The sequence below is a fragment of the Leptodactylus fuscus genome, chromosome 2 (genome assembly GCF_031893055.1).
Source record: "Leptodactylus fuscus isolate aLepFus1 chromosome 2, aLepFus1.hap2, whole genome shotgun sequence".
In the NCBI taxonomy this organism is placed as follows: Eukaryota; Metazoa; Chordata; class Amphibia; order Anura; family Leptodactylidae; genus Leptodactylus; species Leptodactylus fuscus.
Genome location: NC_134266.1, coordinates 165,525,693 through 165,539,220, shown reverse-complemented (window position 1 = coordinate 165,539,220; position 13,528 = coordinate 165,525,693). Strand labels below are relative to the sequence as shown.

At 43.6% G+C, this 13,528-nt stretch overlaps 1 protein-coding gene across 1 annotated transcript in view; it reads right to left on the bottom strand.

The window, feature by feature from the left end:
• Positions 1-13,528, bottom strand: part of CFAP47 (cilia and flagella associated protein 47) — a 478,593-nt gene that overhangs the window by 317,515 nt on the left and 147,550 nt on the right. Inside the window, exons 28-29 of the mRNA XM_075265004.1 lie at positions 10,408-10,505; positions 8,706-8,849 (exon numbers count right to left, since the gene is read on the bottom strand). Coding sequence (XP_075121105.1) covers positions 8,706-8,849; positions 10,408-10,505 — 242 coding nt within the window. The remainder of the gene's footprint in view (positions 1-8,705; positions 8,850-10,407; positions 10,506-13,528) is intronic.

Sequence of the window (13,528 nt, the reverse complement as noted above, 5' to 3'; positions counted from 1 at the left end):
TTGTGCTGAGCGCATGCTAATGTTTCGTGTCCAGTGCAATGGATGGGATGGGATTTCACATAAGTCTGCCACCCATGGCCACTCATGGTTGAGCAACTGAGGGAGTTGACTTTGACGAACCCGAGGGTTTTGGAGTTGGAACTACATCAAAGGTCTGTGCTGCTCACACACTCTGCTCAACACATGATATGTTTAGTGCCAGCAGTGTGGAGACGTCGCACAACAGCCGTTCCAGCAGGTACAGGCGTTGTAGGAGTGCATAGAGGCTAGCAGCGGCAACTATAGACTTTAAAAACTATCCGCACAAGCGCCACACTTTCACCAGTAGCTCAGGAACATTGGGGTACCTTTTTAAAAAGATTAGCAGCAATGAGTTAAAAACGTGGCCCAGGCATGGAATATGTTGCAGGCTGCCAAGCTACAGAGCCGATCCCAGGTTACGGCCTTAGCTCAGCTAATTTGGGGTATGATTTGAAAAATCGTTGCACCACGACATTGAACACGTGGGCCAGGCATGGAACGTGTTGGAGACTGGCAAGCTCCAGAGCCCTCCAAAAAGACAAAAAAAGCCTGGCCCCAGGGGCAGAGGGGATAAAAAAAAAAATTGCCATCTCATCCAGGATGGCATCCCTGACCTCAGAGGCAGCGTGCTCTCCGTCCCCCAAGCTGATGAGCTTCAGCACAGCCTGCTGACGTCTCCCCACACCAGTGTTGCAGCGTTTTCAGCTTGTAGCTGGGGTCAATCTAACAGCGGAGGAGGGTGGTGTTTCAGCCCTCCTCCCAGGAATGTTGTGTGGGGAGACAAGTCAGGCCACCACATTTTGCGACCCGGTCCATGCCTCAACTACATTCAACCACTGTGCCAAAATTGAAAGGTAGCGTCCCTGTCCGCATGCACTTGTCCATTCGTACCTGGTCACGTGGAACTTTTGGGCAAAGCGCTGAACTTAGGGACCGCCTCATGTTTGGGGAAAAGTGCTGGTGTGGACGGCACAGTGAGGTGGCGCAGTAGCCAGCAGGCCCAAAAAGGGCAGAGTGTCCACAAGCCGGGACCCCATCTCCTGGGCCAAAATTTTTGAGATGAGGCCATTGAAGCCTTGGGCATGTGGGTGAGTTGTGCTGTACTTTAGCCTGGAATGAAAGGCCTGGGAGATGGGGAGTCGCATTGCAAAGTATGTAAACCACACTCAGTTTGTCCTCGACCTATACATTTAGAAATTATCTCCCCCAGCGAGGAACGTGGCTTCGATGAGGGAATTTTTCTAAGGAAGCTAGAAAAGAGGGCATCTTGGGCCTTGCTGGCTCAGGTTTAGCTTCTGTTATGCAGCTGTCTTCTGCCTCTGGACATCCCTTTGCCTCTAGCCACCTTTTTCCCTGCTTAGCTTGCATCCACATCCACACTGCTTTTGCCCCTAGACATCACCCCAGTCCATGCCTTAGCTTGTACCCCCAGTTTTTTCTGCTTAGCTTGCCTCCACATCCACACTGCTTTTGCCCCTAGACATCATCCCTATCCATGCCTCTGCCCCTAGCCATAACTCTGCCACCCCTGGAAACTCATGGTGCAGAAACTTTGGGAGCTGACTTTGAGGAACCCTTGGGTTTTGTAGATGGAACTCCATCAAAGGTCTGTGCAGCTCACACACTCTGGTCAAGATATGGTATGTAGCGTTTCAGCGTGTGTGGACATCAGGCAGATGTAGGCCTTGCTGGAGTGTTTTGAGGCTAGCAGCGGCTCCTGTACACTTGCAAAAGTGGGCGCACAAGCGCGGCATTTTCACCAGTAGCTTCGGTACATTTGGGTATGTTTTCAAAAAACGTTGCACCACTAAGTTAGACGTGGGCCAAACATGGAACGTGTTGGAGGCTGGCAAGCTCCAGAGCCGCTACCAGGTTCCAGCTATTATCACAGGCGCAAAAATGCCAGGCCCAGGTGTAGCAGGGGAAAAAAATGCCATCTCATCCAGGATGGCATCCCTGACCTCGGAGGCACTGTGCTGTCTGTCCCCCAAGCTGATGAGCTTCAGCACGGCCTGCTGATGTCTCCCCACGCCAGTGTTTTAGCGTTTGCCGCTAGTAGCTGGGGTGGAGGTTGCAGCGTCGTAGGGTTTCAGTCTTCTCCTGCCATGAATTTTGGCCTGGGAGAGGAGATAGGGTACCTCAGTTTGCACCCCGGGACCAGACTCCACCACATTCACCCTGCCTGTCCTTAAAGATAAGCAGCATCCCTGACCACAGGCGCTTGTCCAAGTGTCGGTGGTCAAGTGGACCTTGCAGCAAAGCGCGGAACTAAGGGCCCACCTGATGTTGAGTGACACGTGCTGGTGCAAGGCGGGGACGCCACACCGGGAGAAGTAGTGACGGCTAGGGACGGCATAGCGAGGTGCCACAGTTGCCATCAGGTCCGGGAAGGCCGGAGTTTCAACAAGCCGGAACGCCAACATCTCCTGGGCCAGCAGTTTAGCGATGTTGGCGTTCAAGGCTTGCGTGGGTGGGTGGTTAGCGGTGTATTTCTGCCGGCGCTCCAATGTCTGAGAGATGGTGGGTTGTTGTAAAGAAGCGCCTGATGGTGCCTTTGATGGTGCAGGAGAAGGAGATAAGACAGAAACAGGGGAGGATGAGGGAGAAGTCAACAAAGTGGCGGAGGCAGATGAAGTGATGTCCTGGCTCGTCCTCTGGAGTGCATCACCAGCACTGTGAGCAGAGGCAGTGGCATGAACGGCGGGCGACGTTTGTCCTGCCGTTGCTGCCTGCCACTGATTCCAGTGCTTGGATTCCAAATGACGGTGCATTGAAGTGGTGGACAGGTTGCTCTTCTCAGGGCCCCTACTCGATTTCGAGAGGCAAATTGTGTAGACGACACTATATCTGTCCTCGGCACATTCCTTGAAAAACTCTACACCTTCGAGAAATGTGCCCTCGATGGGGGAGTTTTTCTGGGCTGGGTACAAAAGGGAACATCTTCGGACATTCCGGGTCTGGCCTGGCTTCGGCAAAGCAGCTGACCTCTGCCTCTGGACATGTCTCTGCCTCTAGCTACCCTTTTTGGTGCTGCACCTGCCTCAACATCCACACTACTTTCCCAGCTTGATATCCGCCTTGTCCAGGTGGGGTCGGTGTCCTCGTCGTCCACCACCTCCTCTTCCAACTCCTGTCTCGCCTCCTCCTCCTGCACAATGTGCATGTCAACTGGCTGCCCTGACAGCAACTGCGTCTCATCGTCGTCGATGAGGGTGGGTTGCTGGTCATCCGCCACCAAATCGACCGGAGATGGAAGAGACTCTAGTGTTTGAGCATCTGGACACAGATACTCGTCTGTTAGGTCCGTGGAATCGCGAAATGGAGGGGCAGGTTGCGGTACAGTCAAAGGAAGGGAGAACAGCTCTGGGGAGCAGGGACAGTTGGGGTTATTGTTCTGGGAAGATTGGGAATTTTGGGTGGAAGGAGGACAAGACTGTTGGGTAAGAGGAGGTAGAGGCTGACTGGCTGGTGGACAATGTGCTTTAAGCGTTATCCGACAGCCATTGCAAGACCTGTTCCTGGTTCTCGGGCCTACTACGGTTTGTACCATTCAGCCTAGTTAATGTGGAACTTTTGTGCAAAGCGCAGAACTTAGGGCCCGCCTGATGTTAAGGGACACACGCTGGTACAAGGCTCAACTCACCCTAAGGGCCAAAAACACTGCTGGTACAAGGCTCTACTCATGCCAAGGGCCTCAATCTCTGCTGCTGGTAGCTCAGCTTAAGGTCCTGTAACTTTGTTTGGACGGGCTCATGTTAAGGGCTAGAAAAGTCAATTTTGGAAGGTCTTACCACATTACACACACACACACACACACACACAATGACAGTTGTGGGTGAGGACTAAAGGATTTCCCATTGCCTATTCCATCTGTGGTTGTCAAGGTTTAAAGGGATGGTTGTTACTGTTTGTTGAGCTTAAATTGGGGTTTGTGTCCATCCATTTGGGGAGTAAAGAAGGTTTCCAGGTATTTTCCCACTTTGATAGAGGTTTTTTGGAATGTGGAAAGTGTGTAGTTGTTAGGCTGTGATAGTGGGGTAATAGAGGGTCTTTGGTGTGTTAGATGCCCCCAGACATGCTTCCCCTGCTGTCCCAGTGTCATTCCAGAGGTGTTGGCATCATTTCCTGGGTTGTCATAGTGGACTTGGTGACCCTCCAGACACGGATTTGGGTTTCCCCCTTAACGAGTATATGTTCCCCATAGACTATAATGGGGTTCGAAACACGTTCGAACACTCGAACAGTGAGCGGCTGTTCGAATCAAATTTCGAACCTCGAACATTTTAGTGTTCGCTCATATCTAGTGATAACTAAATGGCTCAGGGAACAAAACATAGAGATTTTGGGTCCATGGCCTGGAAACTCCCCAGATCTTAATCCCATTGAGAACTTGTGGTCAATCATCAAGAGACGGGTGGACAAACAAAAACCTACAAATTCTGACAAAATGCAAGCATTGATTGTGCAAGAATGGACTGCTATCAGTCAGGATTTGGTCCAGAAGTTGATTGAGAGCATGCCAGGGAAAACTGCAGAGGTCCTGAAGAAGAAGGGTCAACACTGCAAATATTGACTTGCTGCATTAACTCATTCTAACTGTCAATATAAGCTTTTGTTACTCATAATATGATTGCAATTATATTTCTGTATGTGATAAAAACATCTGACAAACACACATAAAAACCAGAGGGCAGCAGATCATGTAAAAATATAATATCTGTGTCATTCTCAAAACTTTTGGCCATGACTGTACATTTTTGAGAGGGATTTTGCCATTTTAATGTGATTGTTGGGGGGTTAACTAGACATGTCCAAATAGTGTATTACGAGATTAACAGATATTCAAGATTTTGCATTGACTCTGCAATACTGCAGAAGAAAGTGTTGCCCATACGTATCTATGTATGGCCACCCAGAGGTTCTGAATTGATGTCTGTTAATGGGGAGTTCTTTACCAAATTAAAGTAAATGAAAGCGTGGACACATCAGTATTTGAATAGAACACCTCTAATCAATTACTATATATTCATTTTCTAAAAATATCCTGTGGATCCTTATAGGGTTTTTTCATAGGTATTTTCCACTGGCCTAAGCTCAAGAAAGACCTTCAATATCTGATTAGGGAGGGTCCAACACCGAGCAACTGTAGATCAGCTGTTCTCATTTTCTTTTGGGAAGCAAGACAATACAGTGAATGGAGCCAGGAGCAAATGGCTCCATCCACTGTGTAGTGGCTATGCTAGAGAAGTGCAATTCAGCACCCTTTTACTTGAATGAGTAGATTGAGCTCCCATTTACTTGAATTGAGTGGACTGAGCCATCTGTTTTTGGCTACATCTACTGAATATTGTAATACCCTGTATATTGTGGCACCTAATATTGATGGCCTATCCAAAGATATACCATCAATTTTAAAGAATAAGTCTTCTTTTATAGTAATCAATGAGTAAATATGAATTTATTAGCCATTTTCTTTAATTAAATTATGTTAGGTGTGATGAACTATTTCACAGTGTTCATATTGCTGATAAATCGTTAAGGCAGAACATTAGATTGTACAGAAGTAAACTCTACCTGTATGATATAAATATGAAATATGTACACTCATAAGTACACGACTATGCGACAAGGGTGGAATTCTGTTTTAATAATGCTAATTATAAAATCATTATCAGCCTGTTGGTGATTCTCTTGGATGAGTTATTTCATGTAGGATCCCGGGAAGGCACCATAAAATCTTGACAGATACACTTTATCTTTAGGATTGCTCTGTGCAATATGTTTGGAAATAACAGAAAAACTGTAAAGCAAATGGGAAAATAACATTGCTTTCCCAAATGAGTAGTCAGCCCTAAAATAAAACCAAGTGTAGCACAGAATAAAAGTATCACAGGTGTAAACTAAATCTCTTTTAATGCATGTCCATATATTTCACTACTGAAATTTAGATAGAAAATCCATTTCAGTACTTATCCCTTAGACTTTTTTCATGTACAATAATTTTGTTTTCTTTTCTCATTGTAATTGTAACCCAATATCCCTCTAACCCTTGCTCCTATGTCACACTCACAGGGATCCATGAAGCCTAACACAGGCGATCTATGAAGCTATTTCCCCCAGAGCCTACTTCATCATTGTAAGGTCAAATCAAATTAATCATTGGCTTCCACCCGTATTAGTCAGCAAAAGAAGGTCGCTAGTGGCCAATGAGTGTTTTCTATGTCAAAAAACAGATATGGGACAGTGAAAGCAACTGTGCAATGTTCCAACACAAAACTCCCTGTGACTGAGCTTTCTTCACTCTTGTTATTTTTAATGAAAAAAACCTTACGTGTGATATATATATATATATATATATATATATATATAGTGAATTATATTGTTTATGCGTGTACATCTGTTTTGATGTTTTATTCTTGAGCATATTGTACACTGCCCTCGTCACCTCGACCTTAAGTCTATGAGTGGTACATTCCTTTTGATGTTGCAAACTTATCACACCCAAGTAAAGTTTATAGCTTTAACAGATGGCTGATATCAGAAAGTAAGCCAGACATCAGAAAGGGTTGTAAAGTTCCCAAACACAGAAATCCTTTCCTGGACATCATAGAAGATGGGGGGGATTTTTGCAGGAATCAGCTTTCCCAGAATCATAGGTGACAGAGAAGAAAGATTTTGACCCCCACCTCATATGAGAAGGGGGCGGAGGTAAACCAGAGGCTCATGAGAACTTTGTCACACCTTTGGGGCAGCAACGAACTGGGTGTTGTCCATCTGCGATCCTCCAAGGTCCATGGAAACAAAAGGATTATGACTTACAAGTTTCTTTGTTTTTTCATCCCATTTATCTTAAAAACTGTTTTGCACATTTTCTCACCTTTGTCTCTTGTTTTACATACATAAAAGAACTGAACCCTTTGGTATCAATCATTCAATTTGTTAGTTGCCTGTGTAAACCCATTACCTTTTTAAAGTGTGGAGACCTATGCATCTGTAAGTGGGTCCCAGTGTGTATCTAGTGTGCGTGGACTGTGTTGGAGTGTGATTTACACTCAATTTGTAGCCTGAGTGAACGGTGAGTGCAAGATAGAATGAGCAGAGTGACTTATCTCCTGATAGCCGCAACCATTTCACTTGCAAGGATGGTCAGTACATGACAACCCACATGAGTTTCGTTTTTTGGAAGGTAAAAAAAAACTTTCTGATTGTCCAGTAATGAGCAGGGAATGGTATAAAATAAAGGAAAATAAAAAAAAAAGTATATATACCCCTTCAATTCACTACAGCTTTAGTGGACCCACCCAGTATCTGCTAACTTACTTACTTATGCTGGATGTTTTTATGCCATCTTTTTCCTACTTACTTATTTACCTCGCAGTTATGATGCCTCACACATTTGCATGGCAAGCAGTCACTGGCCTCAAATTTCATGTGCCACACATGCCAGCATCAATACTGAAATCAGCGATTGACTGCAGCAGTTACATGCCCATGTAACAGGGGACTACTAGAAGATGGGGAGGATTACAGGGGACTACATAGAACAGGGGACTACTGAATTAATGCAATTTTAGAACATTACCGTCAAGGAAGAGTATTATATACACAAACATTTTTTCCCTCTTTTGCTCTTGGCCAAAGTTTTGTAAATCAGATATGCCTTTGAATGTTAAAGGGGCTCTATCAGCAAAATCATGCTGATAGAGCCCCACATATGCGTGCATAGCCTTTAAAAAGGCTATTCAGGCACTGTAAAAGTTAAATTAAACTACCCCGCCGTTTTAAAATACTAACTTAAAAAAGAATGTTCTCTACTTACTGAAGGTGCACGCTGGGCGGGCATTCAGGGTGCGCCGTCTTCTTCTTCCCCGCCTCTTCTTCCTCTGACGTCTTCGGGTCCCGTCCTCCTCCGGCGCTTGCTCGCGGACACTGACAAAAAAAAAATAGCCCGGGCGCATGCGCAGTAGCACGCGGCTTCTACTACGGCTACTGCGCATGCGCCCGGGCTATTTTTTTTTATCAGTGTCCGCGAGCAAGCGCCGGAGGAGGACGGGACCCGAAGACGTCAGAGGAAGAAGAGGCGGGGAAGAAGAAGACGGCGCACCCTGAATGCCCGCCCAGCGTGCACCTTCAGTAAGTAGATCACATTCTTTTTTTAAGTTATTATTTTAAAACGGCGGGGTAGTTTAATTTAACTTTTACAGTGCCTGAATAGCCTTTTTAAAGGCTATGCACGCATATGTGGGGCTCTATCAGCATGATTTTGCTGATAGAGCCCCTTTAAAGCTCATGTTTCTTAATCAAGTATCTATATTCTATTTACATGGAAAGGATCTCACTTTTCTATTACAATGAGAAACGAATGCTGCCACTACTGGGGGAGGATTTGAGACTTAAGAGCTTACGGTACACAGTATATTTCCAATGGAATCAGAAATGTCTAATATCAGAATTATATCATTTTATTACTGTACATTGCTATATGAGGGAATGGAAGATTTAGATCATCTAGATCAGGGGTCCAATCATTATACAAATATATATATATCATAGAATGGTTTTAGAGATATGCCTTTTGCATCAGTTCAAACCAGTATGTAGTTATCACTGGAACAAAACATCTCTGTTGCTTAACGCTACCAAAGTTTTCCAATAACACATAATGTAACTGAGGATTTACTTACCAGAAACAGATTCTTCATATGTAGAAATTGTAACAGCCCCAAGGGAACTGGAGGATGTGCTCTGAGAAGGTGTTTCCGGAATGTGGCAAGGGCGTAGAACAGCTTCCGCTAAGCCACCATTTTTTCCATTTATACCATTATGACCTACATGATATAAAAAGAATGTCATTTCCCCATTATTAAGTCATCTGGTGGAAACAGACAACCATGATCACATCTGAACACGGTCCACTTTGCATGACATCTACAAAAACTCTAAAAGAAATAAGAGAACTCTGCTGACATTTTATTTCTTGACATATACCTCCAACAAAAGCAGCAGAGATATATCATTGTATAGTCATACAGTGGCATATTTTGGCCACTGACTGTCACCATGAAACAACACATACCATGCAGTATACTTATTGCACTCTAGCTATCTGTATAAGAAAGTTACAATACCCAACACATTCCTATACATTTCTATACAGAGACATACAAGCCCAGAATATGCCAAAAAACACAAGGTGGATGAGTTCACATAATAAATTGTGAATAAAGCCTGTAATGATTACAGAATATAATCCAACAAACAGATTTCCATCCTTACACTTTGGTTAAAACTTCCAAGTCTCACTTTTTGATGAAAAATAATAACTAGAATAATTACAAGTCAAAGACTTGCCAAGGTAAAAGATTTTCAGAAAGCTGTTTCTTTAATCTGCAAGGACACAGAAATGAACTGCTCACGGTCAAAATGTAGCAAAGTGTTTCAGTGCAGAGGAAATCTGTTTTTGTCCCAGTATGCCATGATATCATAGTCAATGCTTTCCTGATGGACTTCAGGTAAAGCTACCACTTTATTCTGGACTGCAATGGTTATTTGATGAATGTTGAAATTAAAGTATATTACAAAATAATACTATAGACCCTGGATGACACACTTCTGAAGTAATAGATAGAATACTACTATTTCATTGAATGTAATCTGCATAGATTCAATCACAAAAAAAGAAAAAGTTTATTTTATAACTCATAATCTCTGCTGTCTTAATATTTGCTAATATTTCTTAGGGCCTTTTTCAACTCTGTGGTTGCTTCAGCCATCTTTTTTGTGTGGCCTGCTGGGGGAGCAGTATATTAAACAGGGACATAAATAGACTTAATAGGCTGATCATAAGGGCCAGCTCTGTCCTGGGGAGCCCCATGCGGGAGAATAAATCCCACCCCATGTTTGAGACCTTTGACGGCACTTGGCAGCACTGTAAGTGACCGTCTGCTTCACCCCAAGTGTGAGAAGGAGTGCTATCGGAGATCCTTCCTCCCAACCATGATCAGGCTACAACCATGATCACATATCCTCTATCTTTCTTCTCTTCCTTAGCCGCTATGGACTCCATAGTATATCTTCTTGTCTCAGCATATGTGTGTCTACTTCTGTAATATATTACTGTTTTATTATTCTGTATCTGTATTGCTATGCTGCTGTAACATACTGAAATTTCCCTTCTGTGGGACTATTAAAGGATTATCTTATCTTATTTTACCTATAAAAACGCATACATTGAGGGAAATATTGGTTATGATCATCACAAATGATAGATAATGATAGCTATACTGTTGGTGAGTAACAAGTATAATTCTACATTTTTAGAGCTGCTAATATTTTCTCAAATTTAATTGTCTGCTAAATATGCAGTTTAGAATCTTAAGGAATTACCACTTTTTAAGATGACTTGATCTGTGCGGTGATAAGCTAAGTAGGGGTAAACAGTCAGTAGGCAGTTTTCAGCAACAGCAGCAACCGGGAGATGAAACCTAAAAGCAAAATGCCATAAGTTATTCTGGATATGCAAAGTTATAAAAAATAGTCTAGTCATATGGAGATACTGAGGTTAATTTACGAGGAGTATCTGAATATAACTGAATCTGAGACATAAAAAAAAAGTAAAAAGCGCTAGACTCTTAAAAACAAGCCCTTTCCATATGCCCTACTAGACGTAATAAGCACCTGCAAATGAGATATTAAACCACTGAACACCAGGGACCTAAGCAACAGCTGACACCACAATCTAGGGAGCAAAACATCACACATAAGCTGGAAACTGAACAAGTAAATGACAAAGATGATATAAAAATACCATTTAGAGAGCTTATTCTACTGCATGCATGCAGCACTAAATACAGTATGACATAAATTATCCATAGCAAATCCATCAACTCTGCACAAGATGAACATGCAAAACTTGTAATGTTATGTGACAGGTGATAAATGTAGATTTTGTCTATTAAAATTGAATCTGTCAATAAGGGTTCATAATTAAAATGTATTGCATACATAAATCTCTAGACCATGGTAAATTCAGTTTATACTGGCTTCAATATGGTGTGCATCAGACGCAATATTCCTTTTGTGACTTCTGGGATCAAGCAGTTCCGATGCATTGTTTTATCTAAAGCTAAGGTATACAACAAGGCATTGTAATTTAATGTACTCTTTCACTTAAAGGGGTTATACCACACAATATATTTATTTATCCTCTATCCATCGGACAGTAGATAAATAGCTGATCGGTGGGGGCCTGATCGCTGAGACTCCCACCAATCCTGAAAATAGTTTATCCCCACTGTGAATGCAGATGTGGGGAATAACTTTTTTAGCTCCTTAACAACCGGCCCATAGTAAAATGGTAGAGACTAAATCCTAGTGGGCTAAAGGACCTGGTCCCTCTGCTCACCAGGATTTAGCTTGTTCTGTATAGAGCCGGCTAAATACTAGTGGGCTAAGGGACCAGGTCCTTCTATCCACTAGCTTTTAGCCTGTTCTATATAAGAAGCTAAATCCTAGTGAGCAGAGGGACCAGGTCCTTTAGCCCACTAAGATTTAGCCTGTTTTGTATAAGAAAGCTAAATCCTATTTGGCCAAAGGACATGTAATATATACAGAAATCAAATGTATTTATTTTTTTAACTTTTAATGTCAAATATGGTCAGCTAAAATCTTTCAACGGTATAGCTAGGGCTAAAATTAGAATACATAACTCAATAAGAAAAGTAGGGAACACTATAGAGATATAGCTTTTTTGCAATGTTCCTAGATACTGCAGGGTAGTTCAGCTTAGGGGAGTGATAATCACAACTTAACAGGTGACGGTTAGCACTAAATAGGTGCCTAGATGATGATAATCTCACTAATACTGTAGCTGATAACAATGTTGTATAGAGTAAATACCTTCTTCCCCCTTACTGTTTTGATGCTGTTCACACTGCCCTAAAGCGTCCACTCAATAGCAAAGTTAACCTGACTCCTAAACATATAACTAGTGTCCCTGTCCATTTGATAAATATGCCATTCTATAGGGTTCACACTAGATATGCTGTAAATAATTAATCTCTCTACGCGTTTCGATTACATATTCTCATCAGGAGAGGATAAGGAAAAATAATAAAGAAGATGTTGCGGTAAAAACCGCATTTCCCGGTTCCCCAATGGTGGGAGCCAGTACTCAGTGCCTGACACTGAGTACTGGCTCCCACCATCGGGGAACCGGGAAATGCGGTTTTTACCGCAACATCTTCTTTATTATTTTTCCTTATCCTCTCCTGATGAGAATATGTAATCGAAACGCGTAGAGAGATTAATTATTTACAGCATATCTAGTGTGAACCCTATAGAATGGCATATTTATTAGAGATGAGCGAACACTAAAATGTTCGAGGTTCGAAATTCGATTCGAACAGCCGCTCAATGTTCGTGTGTTCGAATGGGTTTCGAACCCCATTATAGTCTATGGGGAACAGATACTCGTTAAGGGGGAAACCCAAATCCGTGTCTGGAGGGTCACCAAGTCCACTATGACACCCCAGGAAATGATGCCAACACCTCTGGAATGACACTGGGACAGCAGGGGAAGCATGTCTGGGGGCATCTAACACACCAAAGACCCTCTATTACCCCAACATCACAGCCTAACAACTACACACTTTACACACTCAATACCACCTCTCTGACAGTAGGAAAACACCTTGAAACATGTGTATTTGGCACTTGCAGTGAGGAGAGCTTGTCACCAGCAGTGAATTTGGCCCTTGTAGTAAGTTGAGGTTGGCACCAACATTTGTTTTGAAAATCAGGGTGGATTGAGCCTCTAACCAGCAGAGTTTGGGCAAATTCATGGTGGAGGGAGCCTCTAAACACCCCAGTTTGGGCAAATTCATGGTGGAGGGAGCCTCTAAAAACCCCATTTTGGACCAATTCATGGTGGAGGGAGCCTCTAACCAGCCCAGTTTGGGCAAATTCATGGTGGAGGGAGCCTCTAAAAAAACCAGTTTGGACCAATTCATGGTGGAGGGAGCCTCTAACCAGCCCAGTTTGGGCAAATTCATGGTGGAGGGAGCCTCTAACCAGCACAGTTTGGGCAAATTCATGGTGGAGGGAGCCTCTAAAAAACCCAGTTTGGACCAATTCATGGTGGAGGGAGCCTCTAACCAGCCCAGTTTGGGCAAATTCATGGTGGAGGGAGCCTCTAACCAGCCCAGTTTGGACCAATTAATGGTGGAGGGAGCCTCTAACCAGCCCAGTTTGGACCAATTAATGGTGGAGGGAGCCTCTAACCAGCCCAGTTTGGACCAATTAATGGTGGAGGGAGCCTCTAACCAGCCCAGTTTGGACCAATTAATGGTGGAGGGAGCCTCTAACCACCCCAGTTTGGACCAATTCATGGTGGAGGGAGCCTCTAAACAGCCAAGTTTGGACCAATTCATGGTGGAGGGAGCCTCTAAAAACCCCAGTTTGGACCAATTCATGGTGGAGGGAGCCTCTAACCAGCCCAGTTTGGGCC